General features: G+C 41.5%; 1 protein-coding gene across 1 annotated transcript; it reads right to left on the minus strand.

Annotated features, from left to right (window-relative positions):
• Positions 1–54: 54 nt before the first annotated feature.
• LOC143363885 (uncharacterized) lies at positions 55–3,821 on the minus strand. Its single transcript, XM_076804413.1, has 3 exons — positions 3,734–3,821; positions 997–3,628; positions 55–406 (listed from the first exon to the last, which is right to left on the minus strand). Exons 1-3 carry the CDS (start codon positions 3,819–3,821, stop codon positions 55–57), a joined length of 3,072 nt encoding a protein of 1,023 aa, XP_076660528.1.
• Positions 3,822–17,098: the final 13,277 nt, after the last annotated feature.

The raw sequence follows: 17,098 nt of genomic DNA on the forward strand, positions 1-17,098 counted from the left end.
TGAAGCAATTTTTGGGAATGAGGGAAATTTAGGAAGTTAAGTGAGTCGAAAAACTTACTCGTACGGAGACTGTGCAGTACCGCTACCCCTTTCACGGCCTTGTCTTCTCAGGACGTCCAATGGTCCCGAAGAGGAATTGGTAGGTGCGATGTTCCCTTCTGATGACGTCGATGGTCCAGAAGTAGAAGCTGCGTCGCTCGCGATGTATCCTTCTGCTAGGCTGGTTGTTCTGGATGCTGGGTCGTCCAGGCTGATCCAGTCAAATGTAGGTGCTCCCTCGGGCTGCTGATGTCCTTTGGAACACTCAGCTACTTCTTCTTCGTTGTTTCGGTAACTCGCGATAATAGTCGCGACAATGCTCAAGGCACAAGCGATATCGTAACTCGCGATAAAGATCGCGATCCGGCTCGAAGGACCAAAAAATGTGGTGTCGCGTCGATCCCGGAATTGGGGAGAATCGGCTCGCGACTGGGTAGTGGTTTAACGGCGAATGATTGTAAATTCAAACTCCGGAGAACTAGTCTTTATTTCTAAACTGCAAGACTCGGCTTGCCTTCGGTAACTTCTAAGCAGCTCGGTGCTTGAAGTAATTCGGTTCTCGATATTTCTAGACAGCTCGGTGTACTAGTCGGGTTGGTGTATCAGACAGTTCTGTTGTTGTTACAATATTTTGGAATAAGGTAGGCTCGGATGTGGGTGTGGTCTTAGGAAGTTGTCTATGATTGGTTGAAGGATGTGTTTGGAAGTGGTGGAAAATTAGGAAGAGTGGGAGTGGAAGATACATTTGGTTACAGGCGGCTACGGCTATAAAACTATAAATTTCGGTACGCTAACGGTTCGCAGGCCAACATGTGCTCGTCAGCTGAGGTTGTTCGGATTTTTGACTACGCCAAACTACGGTAGGTTTTTTATGGCGGTCATGGTCATTATGCCGCGGGTGGTTGGTCTAGTTGACCTTCACGGTCGTGCAGATGTCCCTTTGCAGAGGGTTTTTACGACGGAACAATGGTTGTGTCTAAATCTAATTTAAGATGTACAGATTCTGCCTTGTCGGTTAACGCGTGAATTAATCCTTCTTTATTTGTCGCCCACTTACGAAGTTTAAACCCCCCCTTTGCGCAGAGCAATTGAATTTCGTTTATAGTGGCGACCGCCTCTTCGAAAGTATCCGCGCCGGTTAGCATGTCGTCGACATAAAAGTCCTCGCGTAATACTCGTGCGGCTCGTGGAAAATTTTCGCCTTCGTCGGCGGCTAGTTGGAATAACGTGCGAATTGCCAAAAAGGGGGCTGCAGATGTACCGTACGTCACGGTATTTAGCGCGTACGTCTCTATGGGATTGTCTGGAGTTTCGCGCCATAAAATCTTTTGGTATATCCGGTGATCGGAACTGACTTCGATCTGCCGATACATCTTTTCTATGTCAGCCGTTATAACGTATGTGTAGGTTCGAAATTTAATTAAGAGTGCGTAAAGCTCTTCTTGAATGGTAGGGCCTGTCAAAATATTGTCGTTTAGTGATTGACCTGATGTGGTTTTCGCTGAGGCATCAAATACTACGCGTACCTTAGTAGTCAGACTGTCTGTCTTGACTATTGCATGGTGCGGTAGATAGTACCCTTCAGTCGTATTAGCGGATTCGAGTTTCGTCATATGACCTAATTTTTGATATTCCCTTAAAAAATTGACATATTCTTCCCTTAGTGCGGGTTCCCTTGCGAGTTTTGTTTCTAGCGCGTGAAATCTGCGAAGCGCGGCCTTATATGAATCTCCTAAATTCGGTGGGAAAGATTTGAATGGGAGTTTTACAGTGTATTTCCCGGTCACGGAGTCGCGCGTGATATGTTCCACGTAATGTTTCTCACATGTGCTCTCGTCAATTGATAGAACAGGCCTTTGCGGTATTTCTTCCAATTCCCAAAACCTTGATATGTTATCATTCAAAGAAATACGGGTTACATGGCAATGAGTTGCCTGATTAGAATTTTCGCCCGGTACCGTCCCTGCTAAAACCCAACCAAATTTAGTTTTGCTTAGGATTAGCGAACTATTCGCAAGATTTATTTTCCCAACGCACTGAACTTCGTAGAACAAATCTACGCCGAGCAAAGCATCTATCTCGGAGGGAACGTTGAAATTAGGATCTGCCAGTGGCAAGTTAGACGGAATCTGAAGTTGCGTCTTTGAAATTTGTTTAGATGGTAACGTAGCGGTGATGCTGGGGAGAATGAAAAATGTGGCGTCTGCGGTGAATTTGTTAATTCGCGATTGAATAGTGGCACGCGAATAGTGCATGGTGTTGGATACACCCTTGTTGACCCCTATAATTGGAATGTTAGTTCCCTTTAACGAAAGGCCTAACCTTTTTGCGAAGCGTTCAGTCATGAGATTTGACTGCGATGCTGAATCTAGGATGACTCTACATGAAATAAGACGACCTGCCTTGTCCGGAATATACACAACCGCGGTGGAAATAAACGTTTCGATGCCTAAGATCGATTTTAATGATACGACCGTTGCAAGTCTAGCCGATGGCTCCTTGTGCAGCAATGTATTATGTTTTTCGTTGCATTGTTTACATGTGCCAAAGGTGCACTTTGTAACATCGTGATTCGGTCGGAGACAGTTTATGCACAAGCCTGCCTTCTGCACGATTTCGATGCGTCTTTCGACGGTTGTGCTTAGGAATTTCTGGCAATATTGGATGTAGTGATTGCCCTTGCACAATGCGCAGCGCCCCTTTTGCACGGAAAGTGTTAAGGCGTGCACGTTCGAATTAGATAGTTTCCGGATTCGAATGTTCGGGTTCGTAAAAGATTGACTGGTTGCCTTAATTGGCTCGTTCCTTGCCGGTTCTAATATTTTGCAACGACTATGTAAAAATTGCAAAAGATCGTCCATGCTCGGGATTTCGGTATCCTGAGTATGTTCTCTCCATTTTAATCGCGTTTGATCGTCTAGTTTGCTTGTGATTGCGTAAATCGGGAACGATTCAAGAAACGGTTTTTTGAGAGCCTTCAATGCGTTGTAATGCTTGGTTACTAAATGCGTTAAGTCCGTCAACGACTTATTCACGTTTCGCGTACATGCTTGTAGTTCGAAAAATGCCTGAATCCTATTGTTAATAATAATCCTTGGATCGTTATACGTTTTTTCGAGAATATCCCAAGCTACCGAGTAATTCGCCTCGGTAGTTTCTAATGATTCGATGAGTCCGGCGGCTTGCCCCTTTACGCATGATTTTAGATAAACTAATTTCTGCACGCCGCGCAACTTGACATCGTCGTGAACTGCTGCCCTGAATGCGTCCGAAAAACTTGGCCATCCGTCACAAGAACCACTAAATTCCGGCAATTGCATGGTCGGTAATTTAACCTGCGTGTGAGTTTCCGAATGAACCGTTAACGGAGAGTCTGCGTTCGAATTTCCGGCGCCCAAACCCGAGAATTGTTGAGAATGAGACAATTGTGCATTTATCGCAAGACGGTCTGCCTGAGCTTGTGCCCTATCATGTTCGCCCTCGAGTTGCCTTGCCATAGCTAATGTTTCGAAATATTGCGCTTCGAATTCGGCTCTTTCGTTGAGCCGTGATTCAAACTGATTATCCTCCGCACTTAATTCTAACGCTTCTTGGATTAATTGAAAATTTTGAAATTCGCGTTCGATTTGCGCTATGCGTATTTTTATATTCGCGATAGGGATTTGTTCCGAAGATGTAAGCGGCGAAATAAAACCTTTGAACAATGTTAATTTGGTTTTTATAGTAGCGCGTTTTCGAATCAGATCGCGTTCGCTGGGTTGCGCCTTGTCTTGAGAAGCCATCGTAACAGACTTTATTGTACGACTACGTGAACTACGACGAAATTACGAAATTGGCGAGTATGATTTATGCTTTGACTCACAATTACGATGATGACGTCGTCTCGATGTTGGAGTTCCCTGCGGTGGACTTGTTCCGTACAGCGGTAGACTCCTTGATGACGACGCTTCGACGCTTGACGTCCTTACGGTTGCAATCCGTGGACGCCCTCGATGATTCTCCACGTTGTTGGCTGCGATGTGGAAATCTCTGCGATGGATTGGTTCCAGGCAGATCGTAGATTTCCCGAGTCGATGATCCTTAGATAGGCCTTGCCGCTTCGATCCGACGGTAGATTGTCACTATAGTTGATTGTTGTTGCTCTCCGATGATTGGCACAGTGAATCAGAGGATGATGCTTGTCCCAATGTCACTGGTATCCGGCTCGAAGGACCAATTTTTTATGTTGAGATCGTCACGGGTTGGTCGATGCTCAACTGGTCAATTTCGAATTTAAACGAAAGTTGACCTCGTCGAAATAATTAGATGCCGTTGTTCGGTAAAATGTAATTTATTAATAGAGAGCAACACAGAAATTAACAATTAACTAGACAGTGATTAAAAAAGCTCTTGAGAATATCGTGGTCGAAATATGGTTGTTCGCGTTTTCACGGTTGAGATGGTTCTGCCTGGTCAGTTTGTGCGCTGCCTCGAAGTCCACTCATTCCACCCCCGTTGACGGGGAAAACTTGCGGGGGATGCAAAAGTCTAGTGCCATTGGCTGATGGGACTTGGAGAGATATTTTTTGGGACCGCCTCTTGTCGTGGAGGTGAGACCCCCCTCTCCAAGCCCCGGTGGGAAATTCGAATTAGTAGTTAACGGGACTTCGAGACTACGCGAGAGCAGGCCCAATTGGCCCGCATCTGTTTCGGCTTGCATGTATTGTCGCGTTGGCCTTGCTGACCATACCGTCGTTCGAACGCGGGACTGGGGCCTCGGACACGTCGTAAACGTTATTAGAGGGCCCCAAGCTGTAAAAGGCCATATTCCTCTAAAACATCCGAGGATGCGACAATTTTCGAAGGGTACGCGGGTCGGCTCGCGTGGGCCCCAGATGCCGCCGAGTTATGGCAAGGGTCCGTCTTTGTTCGCACGGTTGCCGTAGGCCTGCGAGGGATTACCGTTGAGGGTCACGCCTCAACACTATCCTCTATCGTATGCTCTATCCTATCCTATCAACTATCCTATCCTATCCTCTATCCTAGGCAATCCCATATCCTATCCTCTATCGTATCCTTTTTTCTATAATATCGTATGTTCTATCGTATCCTATCCTCTATCCTATCCTTTCCTCTATCCTATCCTCTATCCTATCCTTTCCTCTATCCTATGCTCTATCCAATCCTATCCACTATCCTATCCTGTCCTCTATCCTATCTTATCACCTATCCTATCCTATCCTCTATTATATCCTATCCTCTATCCTATCCTTTCCTCTATCCTATCCTCTATCCAATCCTATCCACTATCCTATCCTGTCCTCTATCCTATCTTATCACCTATCCTATCCTATCCTCTATTATATCCTATCCTCTATCCTATCCTATTCTCTATCCTATCCTATCCTCTATCGTATGCTCTATCCTATCCTATCAACTATCCTATCCTATCCTCTATCCTAGGCAATCCCATATCCTATCCTCTATCCTATCCTATCCTCTATGGTATCCTTTTTTCTATAATATCGTATGTTCTATCGTATCCTATCCTCTATCCTATCCTTTCCTCTATCCTATCCTCTATCCTATCCTTTCCTCTATCCTATCCTGTATCCAATAATATCCACTATCCTATCCTGTCCTCTATCCTATCTTATCACCTATCCTATCCTATCCTCTATTATATCCTATCCTCTATCCTATCCTATTCTCTATCCTATCCTATCCTCTATCGTATGCTCTATCCTATCCTATCAACGATCCTATCCTATCCTCTATCCTATCCAATCCCCTATCCTATCCTCTATCCTATTCTAACCTCTACCCTATAATACCATGTATCCTAACCTATTCTCTATCCTAACCTATCCTCTATCCTATCCTATCCTCTTACTTATCCTATCCTCTATCCTATCCAATCCCCTATCCTATCCTCTATCATATCCTTTCCTCTATCCTATCCTCTATCCTATCCTGTCATCTATCCTATATTATCACCTATCCTATCCTATCCTCTATCCAATCCTATCCTCTATCCTATCCAATCCCCTATCCTATCCTCTATCCTATTCTATCCTCTACCCTATAATACCATGTACCCTAACCTATTCTCTATCCTAACCTATCCTCTATCGTATGCTCTATCCTATCCTATCAACCATCCTATCCTATCCTCTATCCTATCCTATCAACTATCCTATCCTATCCTCTATCCTATCCTACCCTATCCTCTATCCTATACTATCCTCTATCCAATCTTATCCTCTTACTTATCCTATCCTCTATCCTATCCTATCCTCTTACTTATCCTATCCTCTATCCTATCCAATCCCCTATCCTATCCTCTATCCTATTCTATCCTCTACCCTATAATACCATGTACCCTAACCTATTCTCTATCCTAACCTATCCTCTATCGTATGCTCTATCCTATCCTATCAACCATCCTATCCTATCCTCTATCCTATCCTATCCTCTATCCAATCCTATCCTCTATCCGATCCTATTCTCTATCCTATCCTATTATCTATCGTATGCTCTATCCTATCCTATCAACTATCCTATCCTATCCTCTATCCTATACAACCAACTATCCTATCCTATCCTCTATCCTATCCTATCCTATCCTCTATCCTATCCTATACTCTATCCTATCCTATCCTCTATCGTTTCCTATCCTCTTTCCTATCCTATCCTCTATCCTATCCTATCCTCTATCCTATCCCATCATCAATCCTATCCTTTCGTCTATCCTATCCTCTATCCTATCCTATCCTCATACTTATCCTATCCACTATCCTATCCTATCCTTTATCCTATCCTATCCTCTTTCCTATCCTATCCTCTATCCAATCTTATCCTCTGTCCTATCCTATCCTCTATCCTATACTATCGTCTATGCTATCCTATCCTCTATCCTATCCTATGTCCTTACTAACCCTATCCTCTAATATATCCTATCCTCTATACTATCCTATCCTCTATCGTATCCTATCCTCTATCCTATCCTGTCCTCTATCTTATCCTATCCTCTATCCTATCTTATCCTCTATCCAATCCTATCCTCTATCCTATCCTTTCCTCTATCCTATCCTATCCTCTATCCTATCCTATCCTCTATCCTATCCTGTCCTCTTACTTATCCAATCCTGTATCCTATCCTATCCTCTATCCTATCCTATCCTCTATCCAATCCTATCCTCTTTCCTATCCTATCCTCTATCCTATCCCATCATTAATCCTATCCTTTCGTCTATACTATCCTATCCCATCATTAATCCTATCCTTTCGTCTATACTATCCTCTATCCTATCCTATCCTCTTACTTATCCTATCCTCTATCCTATCCTATCCTCTATCCTATCCTATCCTCTATCCAATCCTATCCACTATCCTATCCTGTCCTCTATCCTATCTTATCACCTATCCTATCCTATCCTCTATTATATCCTATCCTCTATCCTATCCTATCCTCTATCGTATGCTCTATCCTATCCTATCAACTATCCTATCCTATCCTCTATCCTATCCTATCCTCTATTAAATCCTATCCTCTATACGATCCTATTCTCTTTCCTATCCTATCCTCTATCGTATGCTCTATCCTATCCTATCAACTATCCTATCCTATCCTCTATCCTATCCTATCAACTATCAACTATCCTATCCTCTATCCTATCCTACCCTATCCTCTATCCTATACTATCCTCTATCCAATCTTATCCTCTATCCTATCCTATCCTCTATCCAATCCTATCCTCTATCCTATCCTATCCTCTATCCTATCCCATCATCAATCCTATCCTTTCGTCTATCCTATCCTCTATCCTATCCTATCCTCTTACTTATCCTATCCTCTATCCTATCCTATCCTCTATCCTATCCTATTCTCTATCATATCCTATCCTCTATCCTCTCCCATCCTCAATCCTATCCTTTCCTCTATCCTATGCTATCCTCTTACATATCCTATCCTCTATCCTATCCTATCTTCTATCCTATCCTATCCTCTATCCAATCCTATCCTCTATCCTATCCTATCCTCTATCCTATCCCATCATCAATCCTATCCTTTCGTCTATCCTATCCTCTATCCTATCCTATCCTCTTACTTATCCTATCCTCTATCCTATCCTATCCTCTATCCTATCCTATCCTCTATCCTATCTTATCCTCTATCCTATCCTATCCTCTATCCAATCTTATTCTCTGTCCTATCCTATCCTCTATCCTATCCTATCATCTATGCTATCCTATCCTCTATCCTATCCTATGCTCTTACTAATTCTATCCTCTGTTCTATCTTAACATCTATCCTATCCTATCCTCTATCTTATCCTATCCTCTATCCTATCCTATCCTCTATCCTATCCTATCCTCTATCCTATCATATCCTCTATCCTATCCTATCCTCTATCCTATCCTATCCTCTCTCCTATCCGATCCCCTATCCTATCCTATCCTCTATCCTATCCTATCCTCTTTCCTATCCTATCCTCTATCCAATCCTATCCTCTATATTATCCTATCCTCTATCCTATCCCATCATCAATCCTATCCTTTCGTCTATACTATCCTCTATCCTATCCTATCCTCTTACTTATCCTATCCTCTATCCTATCCTATCCTCTATCCTGGGCAATCCCATATCCTATCCTCTATCCTATCCTATTCTCTATCCTATCCTATCCTCTATCGTATGCTCTATCCTATCCTATCAACTATCCTATCCTATCCTCTATCCTATCCAATCCCCTATCCTATCCTCTAACCTATTCTATCCTCTACCCTATAATACCATGTATCCTAACCTATTCTCTATCCTAACCTATCCTCTATCGTATGCTCTATCCTATCCTATCAACTATCCTATCGTATCCTCTATCCTATCCTATCCTCTATCCAATCCTATCCTCTATCCGATCCTATTCTCTATCCTATCCTATCCTCTATCGTATGCTCTATCCTATCCTATCAACTATCCTATCCTATCCTCTATCCTATACTACCAACTATCCTATCCTATCCTCTATCCTATCCTATACTATCCTCTATCCTATCCTATACTCTATCCTATTCTATCCTCTATCGTTTCCTATCCTCTTTCCTGTCCTATCCTCTATCCTATCCTATCCTCTATCCTATCCCATCATCAATCCTATCCTTTCGTCTATCCTATCCTCTATCCTATCCTATCCTCTTACTTATCCTATCCACTATCCTATCCTATCCTCTATCCTATCCGATCCTCTATCCTATCCTATCCTCTATCCTAGGCAATCCCTTATCCTATCCTCTATCATATCCTATCCTCTATCGTATCCTTTTTTCTATAATATCGTATGTTCTATCGTATCCTATCCTCTATCCTATCCTTTCCTCTATCCTATCCTCTATGCTATCCTATCCTCTTACTTATCCTATCCTCTATCCTATACTATCCTCTATCCAATCTTATCCTCTATCCTATCCTATCCTCTATCGTATCCTATCCTCTATCCTATCCTATCCTCTATCCTCTCCCATCCTCAATCCTATCCTTTCCTCTATCCTATCCTATCCTCTTACATATCCTATCCTCTATCCTATCCTATCTTCTATCCTATCCTATCTTCTATCCTATCCTATCCTCTATCCAATCCTATCATCTATGCTATCCTATCCTCTATCCTATCCTATGCTCTTACTAATTCTATCCTCTATTCTATCTTAACATCTATCCTATCCTATCCTCTATCCTATCCTATCCTCTATCCTATCATCTCCTCTATCCTATCCTCTATCCTATCCTATCCTCTCTCCTATCCGATCCCCTATCCTATCCTATCCTCTATCCTATCCTATCCTCTTTCCTATCCTATCCTCTATCCAATCTTATCCTCTGTCCTATCCTATCCTCTATCCTATACTATCGTCTATGCTATCCTATCCTCTATCCTATCCTATGCTCTTACTAACCCTATCCTCTAATATATCCTATCCTCTATCGTATCCTATCCTCTGTCCTATCCTATCCTCTATCCTATCCTATCCTCTATCGTATCCTATCCTCTATCCTATCCTTTCCTCTATCCTATCCTCTATGCTATCCTATCCTCTTACCTATCCTATCCTCTATCCTATCCGATCCTCTATCCAATCCTATCCTCTATCCTATCCCGTCCTCTATCCTATCCTCTATGCTATCCTACCCTCTTACTTATCCTATCCTCTATCCTATCCGATCCTCTATCCAATCCTATCCTCTATCCTATCCCGTCCTCTATCCTATCTTATCACCTATCCTATCCTATCTTCTATCCTATCCTATCCTCTATCCTATCCTATCCTCTATCCTATCCTATCCTCTATCCAATCCTATCATCTATCCTATCCTATTCTCTATCCCATCCTATCCTCTATCTCATCCTATCCTTTACCCTATCCTCTATCCTATCATATCCTCTATCCTATAATATCCTCTATCCTATCCTCTATTATATCCTATTCTCTATCATATCCTATCCTCTATCCTATCCCATCCTCAATCCTATCCTTTCCTCTATCCTATCCTCTATCCTATCCTATCCTCTTACTTATCCTATCCTCTATCCTATCCAATCCCCTATCCAATCCTATCCTCTATCCTATCCTATTCTCTATCCTATCCTATCCTCTATCGTATGCTCTATCCTATCCTATCAACTATCCTATCCTATCCTCTATCCTATCCTATCAACTATCCTATCCTATCCTCTATCCTATCCTACCCTATCCTCTATCCTCTACTATCCTCTATCCAATCTTATCCTCTATCCTATCCTATCCTCTATCGTATCCTATCCTCTATCCTATCCTATTCTCTATCATATCCTATCCTCTATCCTCTCCCATCCTCAATCCTATCCTTTCCTCTATCCTATCCTATCCTCTTACATATCCTATCCTCTATCCTATCCTATCTTCTATCCTATCCTATCCTCTATCCAATCCTATCCTCTATCCTATCCCATCATCAATCCTATCCTTTCGTCTATCCTATCCTCTATCCTATCCTATCCTCTTACTTATCCTATCCTCTATACTATCCTATCCTCTATCCTATCCTATCCTCTATCCTATCTTATCCTCTATCCTATCCTATCCTCTATCCAATCTTATTCTCTGTCCTATCCTATCCTCTATCCTATCCTATCATCTTTGCTATCCTATCCTCTATCCTACCCTATGCTCTTACTAATTCTATCCTCTATTCTATCTTAACCTCTATCCTATCCTATCCTCTATCCTATCCTATTCTCTATCCTATCCTATCCTCTATCGTATGCTCTATCCTATCCTATCAACTATCCTATCCTATCCTCTATCCTATCCAATCCCCTATCCTATCCTCTATCCTATTCTATCCTCTACCCTATAATACCATGTATCCTAACCTATTCTCTATCCTAACCTATCCTCTATCGTATGCTCTATCCTATCCTATCAACTATCCTATCCTATCCTCTATCCTATCCTATCCTCTATCCAATCCTATCATCTATGCTATCCTATCCTCTATCCTATCCTATGCTCTTACTAATTCTATCCTCTATTCTATCTTAACATCTATCCTATCCTATCCTCTATCCTATCCTATCCTCTATCCTATCATATCCTCTATCCTATCCTATCCTCTATCCTATCCTATCCTCTCTCCTATCCGATCCCCTATCCTATCCTATCCTCTATCCTATCCTATCCTCTTTCCTATCCTATCCTCTATCCAATCTTATCCTCTGTCCTATCCTATCCTCTATCCTATACTATCGTCTATGCTATCCTATCCTCTATCCTATCCTATGCTCTTACTAACCCTATCCTCTAATATATCCTATCCTCTATCCTATCCTATCCTCTATCGTATCCTATCCTCTATCCTATCCTATCCTCTATCCTAGGCAATCCCTTATCCTATCCTCTATCCTATCCTATCCTCTATCGTATCCTATCCTCTACCGTATCCTTTCCTCTATCCTATCCTCTATGCTATCCTATCCTCTTACTTATCCTATCCTCTATGCTATCCGATCCTCTATCCGATCCTATCCTCTATCCTATCCGATCCTCTATCCAATCCTATCCTCTATCCTATCCCGTCCTCTATCCTATCTTATCACCTATCCTATCCTATCTTCTATCCTATCCGATCCTCTATCCTATCCTATCCTCTATCCTATCCTATCCTCTAATATATCCTATCCTCTATCCTATCCTATCCTCTATCGTATCCTATCCTCTATCCTATCCTATCCTCTATCCTAGGCAATCCCTTATCCTATCCTCTATCCTATCCTATCCTCTATCGTATCCTATCCTCTACCGTATCCTTTCCTCTATCCTATCCTCTATGCTATCCTATCCTCTTACTTATCCTATCCTCTATCCTATCCGATCCTCTATCCAATCCTATCCTCTATCCTATCCCGTCCTCTATCCTATCCTCTATGCTATCCTATCCTCTTACTTATCCTATCCTCTATCCTATCCGATCCTCTATCCAATCCTATCCTCTATCCTATCCCGTCCTCTATCCTATCCTCTATGCTATCCTATCCTATTACTTATCCTATCCTCTATCCTATCCGATCCTCTATCCAATCCTATCCTCTATCCTATCCCGTCCTCTATCCTATCTTATCACCTATCCTATCCTATCTTCTATCCTATCCGATCCTCTATCCTATCCTATCCTCTATCCTATCCTATCCTCTATCCTATCCTATCCTCTATCCAATCCTATCATCTATCCTATCCTATTCTCTATCCCATCCTATCCTCTATCCTATCCTATCCTTTATCCTATCCTCTATCCTATCATATCCTCTATCCTATAATATCCTCTATCCTATCCTCTATTATATCCTATTCTCTATCATATCCTATCCTCTATCCTATCCCATCCTAAATCCTATCCTTTCCTCTATCCTATCCTCTATCCTATCCTATCCTCTTACTTATCCTATCCTCAATCCTATCCAATCCCCTATCCTATCCTCTATCCTATTCTATCCTCTACCCTATAATACCATGTATCCTATCCTATTCTCTATCCTATCAACTATCCTATCCTATCCTCTATCCTATCCTATCCTATCCTATCCTATCCTCTATCCTATCCTATCCTATCCTATCCTATCCTCTATCCTATCCTATCCTCTATCCTATCCTATCCTCTATCCAATCCTATCCTCTATTCTATCCTATCCTCTTACTTATCCTATCCTCTATCCTATCCTATCCTCTATCCTATTCGATCCTCTATCCTATCCTATCCTCTATCCTGGGCAATCCCATATCCTATCCTCTATCCTATCCTATCCTCTATCGTATCCTTTTTTCTATAATATCGTATGTTCTATCGTATCCTATCCTCTATCCTATCCTTTCCTCTATCCTATCCTCTATCCTATCCTTTCCTCTATCCTATCCTCTATCCAATACTATCCACTATCCTATCCTGTCCTCTATCCTATCTCATCACCTATCCTATCATATCCTCTATTATATCCTATCCTCTATCCTATCCTATTCTCTATCCTATCCTATCCTCTATCGTATGCTCTATCCTATCCTATCAACTATCCTATCCTATCCTCTATCCTAGGCAATCCCATATCCTATCCTCTATCGTATAATTTTTTCTATAATATCGTATGTTCTATCGTATCCTATCCTCTATCCTATCCTTTCCTCTATCCTATCCTTTCCTCTATCCTATCCTCTATCCTATCCTTTCCTCTATCCTATGCTCTATCCAATCCTATCCACTATCCTATCCTGTCCTCTATCCTATCTTATCACCTATCCTATCCTATCCTCTATTATATCCTATCCTCTATCCTATCCTTTCCTCTATCCTATCCTCTATCCAATCCTATCCACTATCCTATCCTGTCCTCTATCCTATCTTATCACCTATCCTATCCTATCCTCTATTATATCCTATCCTCTATCCTATCCTATTCTCTATCCTATCCTATCCTCTATCGTATGCTCTATCCTATCCTATCAACTATCCTATCCTATCCTCTATCCTATCCAATCCCCTATCCTATCCTCTAACCTATTCTATCCTCTACCCTATAATACCATGTATCCTAACCTATTCTCTATCCTAACCTATCCTCTATCGTATGCTCTATCCTATCCTATCAACTATCCTATCCTATCCTCTATCCTATCCTATCCTCTATCCAATCCTATCCTCTATCCGATCCTATTCTCTATCCTATCCTATCCTCTATCGTATGCTCTATCCTATCCTATACGCTATCCTATCCTATCCTCTATCGTTTCCTATCCTCTTTCCTATCCTATCCTCTATCCTATGCTATCCTCTATCCTATCCCATCATCAATCCTATCCTTTCGTCTATCCTATCCTCTATCCTATCCTATCCTCTTACTTATCCTATCCACTATCCTATCCTATCCTCTATCCTAGGCAATCCCTTATCCTATCCTCTATCCTATCCTACCCTCTATCGTATCCTTTTTTCTATAATATCGTATGTTCTATCGTATCCTATCCTCTATCCTATCCTTTCCTCTATCCTATCCTCTATCCAATCCTATCCTCTATCTTATCCTATTCTCTATCCTATCCTATCCTCTATCGGATGCTCTATCCTATCCTATCAACTATCCTATCCTATCCTCTAACCTATCCTATCAACTATCCTATCCTATCCTCTATCCTATCCTACCCTATCCTCTATCCTATACTATCCTCTATCCAATCTTATCCTCTTACTTATCCTATCCTCTATCCTATCCTATCCTCTTACTTATCCTATCCTCTATCCTATCCAATCCCCTATCCTATCCTCTATCATATCCTTTCCTCTATCCTATCCTCTATCCAATCCTATCCTCTATCCTATCCTGTCATCTATCCTATATTATCACCTATCCTATCCTATCCTCTATCCAATCCTATCCTCTATCCTATCCAATCCCCTATCCTATCCTCTATCCTATTCTATCCTCTACCCTATAATACCATGTACCCTAACCTATTCTCTATCCTAACCTATCCTCTATCGTATGCTCTATCCTATCCTATCAACCATCCTATCCTATCCTCTATCCTATCCTATCCTCTATCCAATCCTATCCTCTATCCGATCCTATTCTCTATCCTATCCTATTATCTATCCTATCCTATCCTCTATTATATCCTATCCTCTATCCTATCCTATTCTTTATACTATCCTATCCTCTATCGTATGCTCTATCCTATCCTATCAACTATCCTATCCTATCCTCTATCCTATCCAATCCCCTATCCTATCCTCTAACCTATTCTATCCTCTACACTATAATACCATGTATCCTAACCTATTCTCTATCCTAACCTATCCTCTATCGTATGCTCTATCCTATCCTATCAACTATCCTATCCTATCCTCTATCCTATCCTATCCTCTATCCAATCCTATCCTCTATCCGATCCTATTCTCTATCCTATCCTATCCTCTATCGTATGCTCTATCCTATCCTATTCTCTATCCTATCCTATCCTCTATCGTTTCCTATCCTCTTTCCTATCCTATCCTCTATCCTATCCTATCCTCTATCCTATCCCATCATCAATCCTATCCTTTCGTCTATCCTATCCTCTATCCTATCCTATCCTCTTACTTATCCTATCCACTATCCTATCCTATCCTCTATCCTATCCGATCCTCTATCCTATCCTATCCTCTATCCTAGCAATCCCTTATCCTATCCTCTATCCTATCCTATCCTCTATCGTATCCTTTTTTCTATAATATCGTATGTTCTATCGTATCCTATCCTCTATCCTATCCTTTCCTCTATCCTATCCTCTATGCTATCCTATCCTCTTACTTATCCTATCCTCTATCCTATCCTATCCTCTATCCAATCCTATCCTCTATCTTATCCTATTCTCTATCCTATCCTATCCTCTATCGTATGCTCTATCCTATCCTATCAACTATCCTATCCTATCCTCTATCCTATCCTATCAACTATCCTATCCTATCCTCTATCCTATCCTACCCTATCCTCTATCCTATACTATCCTCTATCCAATCTTATCCTCTTACTTATCCTATCCTCTATCCTATCCTATCCTCTTACTTATCCTATCCTCTATCCTATCCAATCCCCTATCCTATCCTCTATCCTATTCTATCCTCTACCCTATAATACCATGTACCCTAACCTATTCTCTATCATAACCTATCCTCTATCGTATGCTCTATCCTATCCTATCAACCATCCTATCCTATCCTCTATCCTATCCTATCCTCTTTCCTATCCTATCCTCTATCCTATCCTATCCTCTATCCTATCCCATCATCAATCCTATCCTTTCGTCTATCCTATCCTCTATCCTATCCTATCCTCATACTTATCCTATCCACTATCCTATCCTATCCTTTATCCTATCCTATCCTCTTTCCTATCCTATCCTCTATCCAATCTTATCCTCTGTCCTATCCTATCCTCTATCCTATACTATCGTCTATGCTATCCTATCCTCTATCCTATCCTATGTCCTTACTAACCCTATCCTCTAATATATCCTATCCTCTATCCTATCCTGTCCTCTATCTTATCCTATCCTCTATCCTACCTTATCCTCTATCCAATCCTATCCTCTATCCTATCCTTTCCTCTATCCTATCCTATCCTCTATTCTATCCTATCCTCTATCCTATCCTATCCTCTTACTTATCCTATCCTCTATCCTATCCTATCCTCTATCCTATCCTATCCTCTATCCAATCCTATCCTCTTTCCTATCCTATCCTCTATCCTATCCCATCATTAATCCTATCCTTTCGTCTATACTATCCTCTATCCTATCCTATCCTCTTACTTATCCTATCCTCTATCCTATCCTATCCTCTATCCTATCCTATCCTCTATCCAATCCTATCCACTATCCTATCCTGTCCTCTATCCTATCTTATCACCTATCCTATCCTATCCTCTATTATATCCTATCCTCTATCCTATCCTATCCTCTATCGTATGCTCTATCCTATCCTATCAACTATCCTATCCTATCCTCTATCCTATCCTAT

Source organism: Halictus rubicundus, unplaced genomic scaffold (genome assembly GCF_050948215.1).
Source record: "Halictus rubicundus isolate RS-2024b unplaced genomic scaffold, iyHalRubi1_principal scaffold0163, whole genome shotgun sequence".
NCBI lineage: Eukaryota > Metazoa > Arthropoda > Insecta > Hymenoptera > Halictidae > Halictus > Halictus rubicundus.

Coding starts and splice junctions, on each gene's coding strand:
- LOC143363885 (XM_076804413.1), bottom strand. CDS start 3,821: ATGGCTTCTCAAGACAAGGCGCAACCCAGCGAACGCGATCTGATTCGA. Junction 3,629..3,733: donor CAAATTAACATTGTTCAAAG/GTTTTATTTCGC, acceptor AATTAATCCAAG/AAGCGTTAGAATTAAGTGCG. Junction 407..996: donor GACACAACCATTGTTCCGTC/GTAAAAACCCTC, acceptor TGGTCCTTCGAG/CCGGATCGCGATCTTTATCG.